The sequence below is a fragment of the Sceloporus occidentalis genome, unplaced genomic scaffold (assembly GCF_023333645.1).
Source record: "Sceloporus occidentalis isolate IW3139 unplaced genomic scaffold, rSceOcc1.0.p SCAF_384, whole genome shotgun sequence".
NCBI lineage: Eukaryota > Metazoa > Chordata > Lepidosauria > Squamata > Phrynosomatidae > Sceloporus > Sceloporus occidentalis.
The window spans coordinates 151301-164050 of record NW_028317364.1 but is presented as its reverse complement, the minus strand read 5'-3'; the positions used below and the strand labels follow the sequence as shown (position 1 = coordinate 164050).

At 50.0% G+C, this 12750-nt stretch overlaps 1 protein-coding gene across 1 annotated transcript; it reads right to left on the bottom strand.

The window, feature by feature from the left end:
• Positions 1-389: 389 nt before the first annotated feature.
• Positions 390-1985, bottom strand: LOC149273336 (putative G protein-coupled receptor 75). The gene has a single exon (XM_089506427.1). The coding sequence runs from the start codon at positions 1983-1985 to the stop codon at positions 390-392; it is 1596 nt and encodes a 531-aa protein (XP_089362553.1).
• Between the last annotated feature and the right edge of the window lie 10765 nt (positions 1986-12750).

Genomic DNA, 12750 nt, shown 5'->3' with positions numbered 1-12750 from the left:
GCCAGCGCCCGAGCGTCAAATACCACTTACTGGCAACAAAAAACAATATATTTTGTTTATAATTTCAAAAAAAAGAATCTGGAAAAAAGCGTATTATTTCCGTGTATTATTTAAATGTACAGAATATGTCGTATCACAAAAACATATCGAACGAGAACAGCGTCTAGATTAAAATATAAGTACAAAAAATAACAATGGTTCAATATTACAAACTCAGAACGCAAGCTTAAAAAACCCCTTTTTCCTCCTCGTCAACATGAAGTGTTATTTTTTTTTTTAATAAAGTTTTATGAAAAATACTTTTTTTTTTTTAATATATATATTTATATATATAGGTGAGTCCTAACACTGTAAACCTACAGATTTATGTCGGGCGTGGAACGCGCCGGTCACACGGACGGCACGGGGATCTGCTTGGCCGACGCGCTCTCGCAGTCTTGCATTAGGTCGTTGGTGGTGTGGTAATGCATGGCGAAGTAGGACTTGGCGAAGCCGTACGTGGAGTTGACCGGCTGCAGGCTGTTGGGGGTGCTGATATCTTGAGAGGGGCTGCTGTTGTAAATGCTGTAGTAGGGCTCGATGCGGGTGTTAATGGGGGTCGAGCTGCTGTTCGCATAATGCTGGTGTCCGGCCGACCCCTTGGGACTCAGCACGCTGTCTTTGGAATGGCTCGGGCCGCACGCTTGGTCTACAAACTTCTTCTGGGGCTTGGGCGAAAGCATGTAGGCCGAGTTGGTTTCGTGGTGAGACGACTTGTTCCTGTTCACCTCCAGGCTTCCCTTGCCCATGGCGCGTAGTCTGGTTTTCTGTTTGCAGCATAAATAGCCCAGGGTGACGTACTGGAGGCACCAGAACACCCTCCTCCGCAGCCCGGCGCTGTTACGGGAATAGATGAAGGGGTTGAGTCCGGACTTCAGGAATATCAGAGTAAACCCACACAGCTCGAACTGGTAGAGGATGTAGCTGCTGTTACTGGTTAAGACGTCTTGGACCAAAGAGATGCCGAGCGGCAAACAGCAAACCAAGACCGAGAGCACGATAACCACGCAGGTCACCACGGCTTTGGAGTCCTTCGCTGCGGACAGGTTGACGGCAGAGACCAGCTGCATTCTGCTGGCCGACGCCGGCATCTGGCTGAGTTTTTTGGTGTAGGCGTGGGTTTGGACGTGCTGGAGTTTGTTGTAATTCTGGTTCCTGTATAAAGCGGGCACGGCGCACTGCACCCCGTCCACGCCAGGGCCAATAAAATTCTGTGGTCTGGTGCTGTCGACCGTGATGATCGGGCATTTCCTCACCTGCGCGTTCTTCCGGAGCGCCTGGGCTATCATGATGTAGGACACCGAGACCACCGCAACACAAAAGGTGAAATCGATGACGTACAGGTACAAGATGATTTTACCCTCTCCGCTGATCAGGCTGTACATAGGAAGGCATATCCTAGACCTGCGTGTCCTTAACGTGGCTAACGTGGCCAGAGTAAAGCTTGTAGTCCACAAGAGGACGGTCAGCATCAAAGTGCAAGGGAACGAGGCTGTCCGGTTGGGCTGTTGTCCAAGAACCATCCTTAGCCGGTGAAGAGCGATCACAGCCACTGTCTTAAGGGACATAATAATGAATCCGGAGCTCGTCAGATGGAAAGTGAAGCAGAAGGTGTCGGGGACGTTGCTGCCGGTGTCGAAAAATAAGACGAAGGCGAACATCGGAGCCGAAATGCAGCAAATGAAGAGGTCGCAGAAGGACAGGTTCAGGATCATGAAGTCAAAGTTGGTCCTGAATTTCCTGAAGGCCGGGTCAAAGAAAGACAAGAAGACCACCAGGTTCCCGTAGGAGCCCAGACAGAATATAATTACCAGCAGGAAGGTGCAGGTGACCAGGGTGGCCGTGTGGATGATCTCCTGAATGTCTCTAAAAGTCCCGTTGCCCACGTGGGACACCGAGGTGCTGTTTACGTAATCATAGCGGGTTTGGTCTGCGAAGTCGGTCATTTTGTCTGATAAATTCATTTTAAAGCGGAAACGTCCCAGGTCATGGCCTGCGGCTCGGGGTCAGCTCAGGAGAAGGCCTCTTCAGCCCATGAAGGGAGACAAAATACTCAACAGGGCTCGACGCTGCCGAAATGGACCCACAGCTGATGGAGCCTGCAAAGGACAAGAGAAAAATATCAAATAGTGTCATGGGTCTGCGGAGGAGAGGAGCCAGGACGTCAATGCAGGACGGGAGAAGCCAATGCCTGGATCTCCTCACCTCCTTAGACCGGGGCGTCATTCTGAGCTACAACTCCCATAATGCTCAGTCTGTCTTTCACAGTCCAAGTGGGGAATATGTGTGAGGGGTAAGAGTTTGGAGAGTATAGGTTTGTGATTGAGGGGTAAAGGGTCAGTGTGTCTGTGTGCACGATCATGGTGTGTGTGAGGGTCTTCTCAGGTGTGATCTCTGCTTACAACTGCCCTGCTCGGACCCCAATGTTTGTGATTTGAGGCCATGTGCAGCTATGTGGCCCCTGGGAATGGGCGGTGGGATGAGCAGATTTCTGGGGCCCCTGAGGCTTCATCAAGGGTTGAGCTACCCGTCTCTCGCTGCCGAGGCCTATCTGCCCTGAACGCATGATGTGACGGGGAATCACGGGGCCCATAGTACCTAATTTATCTTTATTTATACCTCGCTGTCCTCCCCTCGCTGTCCTCTCCCTGCAGCCCTCCCACCTCTCGCTTCACCAATTATCATTTGAAGACCCCCGTCCTGTCATGTGGACCTCAGTGTGTCTCCCTAATAGGACTCCAAGAGACATTGTTGCCCCCTCTTCATGCACCCCCCCATAAGAACCCCATCATTCAGGGATCTCAGCCCTGGGGACCCCCGGGGCAGGTGCGTGGGCTCTGTGTAACCCCAATAACGGGATGTGCCGTGCAGGGCGAGGTAACAGGTTTATGAATGCAGGAGACGAAGACCCCCCGACTCGGCGCGGCGACTCGGTGCCCATTATGTGCTTCATATTGGCAGATTTTACGATAAATAATCAGCTGTGTGCGTGCCGCGGGCCCAGTGCCTGATCACAAATCCGGGAAGGAGGGTCCTAAGGGCCCCTCTGCACCACTGCAAAAAAAATAAATAGCCAACCTTAACCCATCGTGAGCCAGGCCGTAAAGCAAAAAGCAGCATTAACCCATCGGTGCCAGGGAGCCGGCGGCCGTACGCGATACCCTGATTATATCACCAGTCCTACGCACGGAGGACACGGCAGCCCAAAATGGAGTAGCATGAAATGAACCGATGAGGGTGGGAGGGAACGGGAAATCCCCCACAATAGACACGACAGTGGCGGGGGGCGCAGGGACGGCACCGGGGGCTGCTGAGGACGCAGCTTTACGACCCCCGGTGATATGCGTCTGGGGTGCGTTGTCTGCTTGCAGCATCCCACCTACCCCCGGGTCGCTTGCGTTCGCCTCCGTGGCTGCATCCCGCTGTGCGATGGCGGATCGCAGCATTCATTCGACGATCACCGACCCCCGCAGGCTGACGAAGGCTGAATTGGGAATAGGATCCATCAGATTGGCAGCCGTAGCTCGGTCGCCATCATCGTGGCCCCGCACACAAACACTTGCCAATATGCACGCTGAGAGCTCGCCGATCCTCACTCCTCCCATACAAACCAGCAGCCCCCAGTATAACACCCAGTGCAGGGAATCCTCCCCGCAGCCAATCGCATCGCACTGCAGGAGGGTCGTCGTCGTCGGCAGCAGCCTCGCACACACGCTCCCCCCACACACGACTGCAGCGGCCCCTCCTATCGCCGGAGCACGCAGGGCTCGCAGCCTTTATCTCCTCTCCCTGGATTAGCATTTAAATAGGGGGCCTGTGGTCGGGAGGCCACCTTGACTCCTGGGGGGGGGGGGGTCTGGTCCCCCATGGCAGGGGCACTTGGCGGCCGCCTGTCTGATTAGGGATCACGTGCCGTCAGCATCCTGCGGGCTGAGTGTGTCGCTGCGCCTGGCTGCAGAATCTTACTGTAACCAGCGCCTGCGTTTGGTGCTATTCTGCTCCATTTTAGTCAATCTCTTGGCCTGACGCTATACGGGGGTCGGGGGGTCGCGCTGAGCGTGATTCCTGCCCTCGGGGAGGCAAAGTGTGACGTTTACTGCCCCGCGCGTTGCTATGTAGACTAAATCTCACGCTTCATTACAGTCTCTCATCATCAACCACCTTGTAGATTGTAAGCTCACTAGATCAGAGCCGGCCCCCGCTCCGTACCGGTCTGTCTTAGCGCATGTTCAGGGGTATATAGGAGTGTAAATGCCCCTGTGTTTAATGCCCTTCACTAGTAAGAAAGATAAACGATTGCCCTTTCATTAACTGTAACTTGTGCTTGTTACCCCAGTGTACCCATAAAGCGGGATAGACGGGGTGGGCTGTTGGTTGGTGGGGTGATGTCTTATTACCCCCATTGTGTAGACGATGATGTCATAGAGACAGGCAGGGGGATGAGGTAGTATTTTGTGTGCATCTCCCTCCACCCTTTCAGTACCACGGACAGTTCTCAGGAAGCACACGGCTACCAGCAGTGCCGGTTGTCGGATGTCATGGTGCCACAGACGGGGTAATAATAACGGTTTTGTGGCTTCTCCGCGCGGCTCCCTGCTCCACACAAAACGTTTAGCCCCCCCATCTAACGCCATTTCTTCTAAGAAGACCCCCAACTAACTCATGTAAGCGAGTCGATGCCCATCACTCCCAGCCATGATGGGTATAAAGTCCACAAAGACTTTTATTTGCCATTTTTTGGTAAAACAGCTGAAACAGAAGGAAAAAAATCAATAAGATCATAAATGTCCCCCCGGCCAAGTCTTCAGAAAAACGCGAATGGGAACAGGGGGGCAAATCCTCCACCAATCACCGGCCTCTCAAATAAATCGCATTAGATTTTGGTCTGATAAATAGAAGCGGATGTGAATGTCGTGCGTTACGCAGGGAAGGGCTGATGTATCAAACATTGGTCATTAATGACGCCGCGCATGTTTGCTAATAAGTACATATTGTGACATGTTAAGCCGTAAACAAAGAGCTCCGTCTGTAACGGGAGCAGAGACGGCGGCGCGGCGTGGAACGCTGCCTATTACACCAAATTATCCCTCCGAACAGAATGTTCTAGAGCGGCACAAAGCAGTAAGTGTATCTGCAAGAGGCCGGCTAATTAACCAGAGGAAGCCGGCGATGAGCTCATTCACGCGCCCGTTCATTCGTTATTAAAATCCGATCAAAGTGATTAAGAATTATCAGCCTACGGACGAGGAGAGATTCTGCTGGCAGCTCGCGGGCCGCTCCGGGACGGGGTTAATGAACGCGGCGCCTGCCGGTAAAGTGAGCACATCCACCGGGGAGCCTGGCATTGGCCTTTGCACTGAAATCCGCCAACCCGCTGACGGCTGCTCCCGACTACTCCTTACCTATGGGCACCCTGACCGTGGCGCACCTACAATTACAGCAGGGGGAGGCCGGGGGACACCAGAATGAACTTTATTTTAACTTTAGGTTTTTGTGGGTTTGAGAGACGAGACGTGAGATGTGTTTATGTCGGGCCCCTAGGACTTCCCATGTTTATGTCGGGCCCCTAGGACTATTATCCATGCATTAGCCGGCGACGGTTCTCATCGTTGATCTGGCTTTGTTTGCCAAATTTTCCTGCAAGAAATGTCTCACTTTGGGTTAAAATCTCATGAATTTGTGTCATTCAGGACTGGAGCGGAATGGAAATCGTCAAATTAAAAAATGCAGAAAACGAGCCAGATTCAGGTGATGTTAAAATTAGTAACAGGAAGGGCCTTGAACCCGACTCATCCGGCCGCGCCGGTCCTCAGGGAGCCGCCGTGAAGAGTGACGCGAGGATTAAAGCTGAAGGAATCCAGAGAGGAATCCCCCCGGCAGCCGGATCCCGCGGCCCCTCGCCGACCGCCGCTTCTCCCTCGGTTTTGATCTTTGTTTTTTCCTGGTGAATCAGATGTGAAAATAAACGGCCGGGGGAAAGTCCCGAAGCCCCTCCGGTAGTTACCAGCAAATAACAACCGGGAGAAATCTATTTTCCCTGATTTGTGACATTTTGGTTTTTATAAGGTTTTTATGCATGCGCAGAACGTGCGCAATCTGATGTAAAATGACCAAATATTTCCGGTCCCATAGAAGCGGAACACCTCACTGTGTTGTTACTGAAGACCGCCAGACGTGAGATGGGACCCCTCAATCTTTGACGTCATAACATAAGGTTAATCCTTGAAATGTCGCTCAGTGTCAGACAGCAGCCTAAAGCCCAACAGAATTCATCAAAACCGGATAATCCTGACCCGCGGCTCCCGTCTCTGCGGATTGGAAGCTCTTATGGGGTCAGCATGTCCTACGATGTCCTACGATGTCCTACGGATGACTCCTCGCTCCGTGACGCTGGGTTTAGATGAAGGATACATTCAAGAACAGCCCCGGAGGGAAAGAATTGGACAAAGGGGCCACATGAATGTAGTGCGGACGAGGTACCCTTGGTCAAGCCTGTTTAAAGGGTTAAGGCATGACTAAGCAAAATTTTGCCGCTGAAAAGCTGAGGTATTTGGTGGCACGTGCAGGGCCAGAGGGGGGGGGTAATTAGTTAATTACCCTCCCTAAGGAGGTATATAAGGAAGGGTCGTGGCCTATAGTGGCAACCACTTTCAGAAAAATTTTCCCACCCATCCCTCCCCTGTTTTTGGCATTTTGCCGGGTATTCTGGTTTAAAGCTGGTACGGTGCAGGAGTTAACCCTCTAGGTGCGGTTACTTGTGGTGCACAGAGGTGTAAGTGCAGGACACTCCAGGGGCAGGCGCCTCTGTGAATCGTAGGGTCATGTGACTGCCGCGCTGGGGACGCCGGCAGTTCCAGCAGGGATACAGGGGGTTACGCCCATACCAGCAGGTTACTTATTTGTTTATTCGGTTATTAAGTGGTTATTAAATGGTTACAATTGGTTATGTTTGCTTTCATTTTACAATAAATTATTGATATATATATTGTGTCAAATTTGTTGTGTTAATAATATTTGACACTGTGTAACATATAATAAAAGTTTAGTGTCGCGGTGCTGAAGTTATTTTTAGTCCGCACCGCGGACAAATAATTCCATATCTAACGTTTAATAAAAATTTTGAAATAAAGAAGTGTTTCTTGTTTTATTTGTAAAAGAGGTACCGAAACTGGACGCTACTACATTCATGTCTTTGTAGTGAACACAACCCTTTTTTTCGGTGTTTCAGACATTGGGGGTGACTTTTTTTTACCCTTTTTGGAAGCCAAGATCAGAAGGCCGTCCAACGCGTGATATGAAAAGGATTAGAACGTATCCCAGATCCTTTTGAAAGAGCGTGTGATGGGAAGAGCTTCCTGCGAGACGTTCCGATGTCTGCGTCATTATCCTGAGAAAAGTATTAGTGAAGTTTTGGGAGGAGGAGGCTGGAGGGAGGTGGTTCGGGGATTAACGGCGTGACGGACGGACCACACACACGCGTGGGCAGCCCAAGCGCCCCCAAATCCCTGCGTTTCCTTTTCCATGTCAACATCTCTCCTTGGACGTTCTCTGGATGATCTCAGAAGGAGCTCTGGGCGCAGGGACTCGGCTCGCTCGGCCTTCCAAGTCACAAAGCTCCGTCTCGGAAATATTACTAAACTCTGACGCTGATTTATAACAAAGACTTTTTCTTACTTTTATCCCATAAATAATAAAATAATACTAAATAAAACCTGACGGCTCGGCCCGGACTCACTTTATTTAACTTTATCACTTTATTTACCGTAAAGCTCTGCCATTTAATATGTTTTGGGGTTTTCGTCCCCTTTGATACAATGTTTATTTACTCTGACCCTGTAAATTCTACCCCCCCCGGCACATGATGTCATTAAATACAGAAGCCTGGAACCTGTCGGCAGGTAAGAGCCGTCGGCCCTCTAATCTTAGATCCAAGAGCCTTGTTCCTGCCCCGCACAGGTTTAGCGCCCCCTGCTGGATTAAAGAGCCGTCTCTCCCAATGAAACCGCCCGCCGTGCGACGGAGTGAATCACGAGCGAGAAATGTGTTTCCACTTGTTGGAATCTCCCTCGGCATCCACAGGAAATGCCCCTGGTGTAACGTATTGTGTCTGCGCGACAGCGGCCGGTCCTCGGGGGCCACTCAGTGCCAACCTGTCCCCACGGAATGCGAGCGGAACAATCACCATTCACGATGTAAAAACATTATTGTTTCTGCATTGTCTGCATCGGGAATGGGCCGTTTAAGGTGAATCTCCATATAGATGAATGGCGGGGGATGGGGACGCGGGGTTTAGTTACTGAACCCATCGGATTTGTCACAGTTACAGCGGCCCGTATGAGGGCCACACATGATCCCGGCCATGGATTGTAGCCACCTAACTCTACATCACCCCTAAAGACCCTACAGCAGATCCATCACGACCTCCACGGCATGTAGAAGGATCAATCAGGAGCCCCAGAGAGGACGGCAGAGAGGGCCACGCCGCGGCAGGCGCTCTGTATCGGAGGAAGGGCCACGGCTGCTGGATAAGCGGTGATTTCATACGTAGTAATGTGAACATATCAAGCGTAATTATATTCATATACGCGGTGCGGACACCTTTGGCCGGCCAGGGATTCGAAGATTGCGAGTACAGCGTGGGGTATATCATCTGCCCCAGTCCAATTCTCATGATGGAAATATCCCTTTAACCCCCCCCCCCCCCCAGTAACCGTATTCCTCCCTGGCAGCTCCAGGAAAAACAATTCCGCATGAAACGGCCGAGAACGACCCTGACAATGGAGGCCGCTTTACTCATGGGCTTGGAATGTAAGAATTTGTGTTTCCACCGGCTGTCGCTGCGGCTTCCTTACACAAGCCTTCAAAATAAATATTATCACTTATTTCATCTTTCTTCCTCCCCAGCTCCTGTCAATTACGTGCCACGGCCACGGCCCTGATCATCGACCGCAATAAAGCAGAGGGCCACGCGGGATGCAACGCAAAAAAAGGATCCGGACGCAGAATCCATTTTCTATATCTATGTTAAATCAACTCCTTACGGCAAACTTTCCCCTTCTTTACTCCGTTGGCTTCTCCGTCCTGTTGGTGATCGCTCTGCGTTACCCATGTGACTGATTCCGAGGGAGAGAAACGATTATCTCTAATAATAATAATAATAAATAATAATAAAACTAACAATAAATAATAATAAATAAATAATAATACATAATAATAATAAAAATAATAAATAATACAAATAATAATACAAATACCGTATTTGCTCGATTATAAGACGAGGTTTTTTTCAGAGCAAATGCTCTGAAAAATACCCCTCGTCTTCTAATCGGGGTCGTCTTCTAATCAGACCTCAAATAGAGGTCTGATTATGAGACTAAGATCCAGATCCCCCGCACCGCTGCAGGGGACCTGGATCCTCCTGTCTCACCCCCCCCCCCCATCATACACACTTACCGGTGCTTCCTGCTGTATTGCCGGGGCAGCGGGTTGACGTCTACGCGATCCGCGTAGACAACGTCCGCTGCAGCCGGAAGGAGGTGTGGCTAGCAGCGGGGGTTGTCTGCACAGGTGCCGGAACTCTGATCTCTGACAGCCGGGAAAGGTATCCGCGACGGACGCAGACAACCCCCCGCTGCCAACTCCACCTCCTTCCGGCTGCAGCGGAAGGCGACGTCAACCCGCTGCCCCGGCAATACAGCAGGAATTTGGAAGCACCGGTAAGTGTGTGTGCGTGTGTGTGTTAAATGGGGGACATAGGGCATTTCTGGAATGCCTTATACCCCTATATGCCACTCTGGCACTTAGGGGGTTAAAAGGCATATTATGGGGCAGAGTGGCATATAGGGAGTTATAAGGCATTTCAGGAAGCAGAGTGGCGTTAAGGGGGCATTTAATAGAGCACTCTGCCTCCTGAAATGCCTTATAGAGTGCTCTATACAATGCCTTTTAACTCCCTTAATGCCACTGCCTCCTGGAATGCCTTATACCTCCCTATATGCCACTCTGCCCCATAATATGCATTTTAACCCCCTAAATGCCAGAATGGGATATAGGGGTATAAGGCATTTCTGGAGGCAGAGTGGCACATAGGGGGTCAAAAGGCATACCATGGGGCACAGTGGCATATAGAGGGTTAAAAGGCATATCATGGGCCACAGTGCCATATTGGTGTGGCAAGCCTGGGGGCAGATGTGCGTAACTGGGGGACAGGTTGGAAAATACAAGGAAATAAAAACAAAAAAAATATTTTTCTCAATCATAGCTTTTATTTAAAAAAATAGTTTACATGAATTAACATTTACTGGTAAAACTTTTTTCCTTTAGGGTCGTCTTATATTCAGGCTTTTTCTTTTTTTCCTAAGTTAATATTCAGATTTTGGGGGGTCGTCTTATAATCAGGGTCGTCTTATAATCGAGCAAATACGGTAATAATAAATAATAAAAATAAATAATAATCGTAAAAATAATAATACAAATAATAATAATAATAAATAATAATACAAATAATAATAAATAATAATAAATAAATAATAAAAAATAATAATACAAATAATAAGAATAATAAAAATAATAATACATAATAAGAATAAAATGCGGTTCCCATCTTATTAAAGAAGCGTAAATACTCGTACTCAGTGGGACAGAAGCACCAACGTTTCAGACTGAACTCTAAAACTCTAGAAAGGCTGAGGTCAGGAGGGGGAACTCAAAGTTCACTTTTTTTTTTTTGCTTTGACCTTTGACCCGACCATTGTCCGCACGGCGCTCACATCATCCCGACTGCTACTCGGCCCTGCGCTCAGCGCTCGAGGAATCGTTCTCCGTTTAATTGGTTGCATCTGAGTATTTACAACACACGCTGGGAGAAAATGCTTTGACAAGTGCGAAGTGATGTCATCGCATATTTTAGGTTTGTTGTAGCGAGACGTTCAGAGACCTCGGCGGCGCTCGGCTGCAGGCGGGGTGCGGGGAGTTGGGGGGATTTAAATACTTGGAGACATATAAGACGTGCGCAGCTCGTAGGGTCGGGATTTAACGACCAGCGCCCGGGGCAGGGGCAGAACTAATGAGCTGTTAATTGGTTGGGGCACCTAAAGGTTTTCATCACAATGTTTGGGGTAACAAGTGATTTAGAATTAAAATGAGATCTTGTTTTATGTTTTAGGAACATAAGGGCTTACAGAGCCCCCCGAGGCGGGGTTTTATTAGCCGTGTTTTTCTGGATCTCCGCGGGCCACTGGAATGCGGGTCGTTTAACGCTCCAGAGAGGGGCAATTATGGGCCACACCAATTTTACTAAACCCACGGAGGTAAAATGACTCTCTGACCCCGACAGGGGTTAAGATTCATTTACTGGAAAAGTGAGCAGTAGGGAAGGGATGGGAATGCCGGGATGGGGGGTAAATCAGTCATTTCAACCCTCGTTTTTGGCAATTGGCGGGGAGTAAATGTTCCTGAAATGAGCAGGATTTCCAGGCACGGGGAAGGCTCTGGAGAAATGGATGTTTATGTCTATGGACGACGGCCTCGCAGCTGCGGAGAGATCACGGCGGCCATCGCGAAACATCTCGGGGGGGGCTGCGTCTTTGGTCTCCTAATCCCAGAACATTTTTAAAATCCCCTCTGCGGTCTGTAAATCCACCCTTGTTCTGCACCGTGGGCACGTGTCAGACATAGCTATAGGTGGGCTGGGGGCAGAGGGGCAATCACCCCGTAACCTTTTTGGAATTTTGGCAACCAGATGTAGCTTTTTTCCCCCTTAAAACTTTCCAAAGTTCCAGGTCTGGTCGCCGGGGGCCACAGTGATCCAGAAAGCCCTGAGCCGCATCTCTGTGCAGGTATCGCGGCCCTCGTCGGCCATTCTATCGGGACGGCCATCTTTATATTCTTGGTCTGACTACAGTCAGGGATGGTCTGCGCTCCTTAACAGTAAAAGTACTTTTTTCGACTTGTTTGTGTCTCGTTCAAGAGACGCCTCATGGTTTCCACTCTTTGTGGCGGCTGTAAACTTACTCACTGGGCACGGACTCATGACTTGGCCGGTGCCCTGACATGACGAGCTCCTCATAGGTTCTTCCCCACCCGGGGGTGGTAAAGTGACGAAAAAAGGTTTCCAGTTTGGCGCGAGGCGAGCGAAGGGGTCCTCGTGTGTCATCAGCATATAAAGGAAAGTCATTATGACATCAACGGGGATGACAGCATTCGGGCTTCGTGACAAACCGGGAGGGAGTGGGAATCTACGAAGAGGAGAGCATATAAGTAAAGCGCCGGGGCCGGTGGTGCGGTCCTGCCGTGGGGTCCCTGCCGGTTTCAGCTGACGGCCCCTCGGGATTCTCTCACGCTTTTCTTTGGTTATGGAGGATTCAGTAAAATCAGGCCAGCTCTCTGACTGCTCCGCTGCTCGGTTTGGGGAATTTTCGGGTCTTTTGCTTTTTTCCGTCAGCGTTCCCAGAACATTATAACGAATCCGCTTGGCTTAACTCAAAGCCTGCAGCAATTGTTTTCCGTTGCTTGAACAAAGGCCCGCGTTTTCTGCCCCCGTCACATCAAAGTGGCGCTGGGCTCCGCGAGCAGAGAGCCACAAACAGTGGAATGCTTTATAGCCGCTGTACGGGCCGGCGTCCCGGCTCTGCTTTCTCCGTCACTTGCTTATTGATGGGATAATTGTGTTTAAGCAAAACAAAGCTATTAGAAGCTGCGTCTCCCATTCAT

Excerpts from the sequence above, each read along its gene's own strand:
- LOC149273336 (XM_089506427.1), bottom strand. The coding sequence starts at position 1,985 with ATGACCGACTTCGCAGACCAAACCCGCTATGATTACGTAAACAGCACC.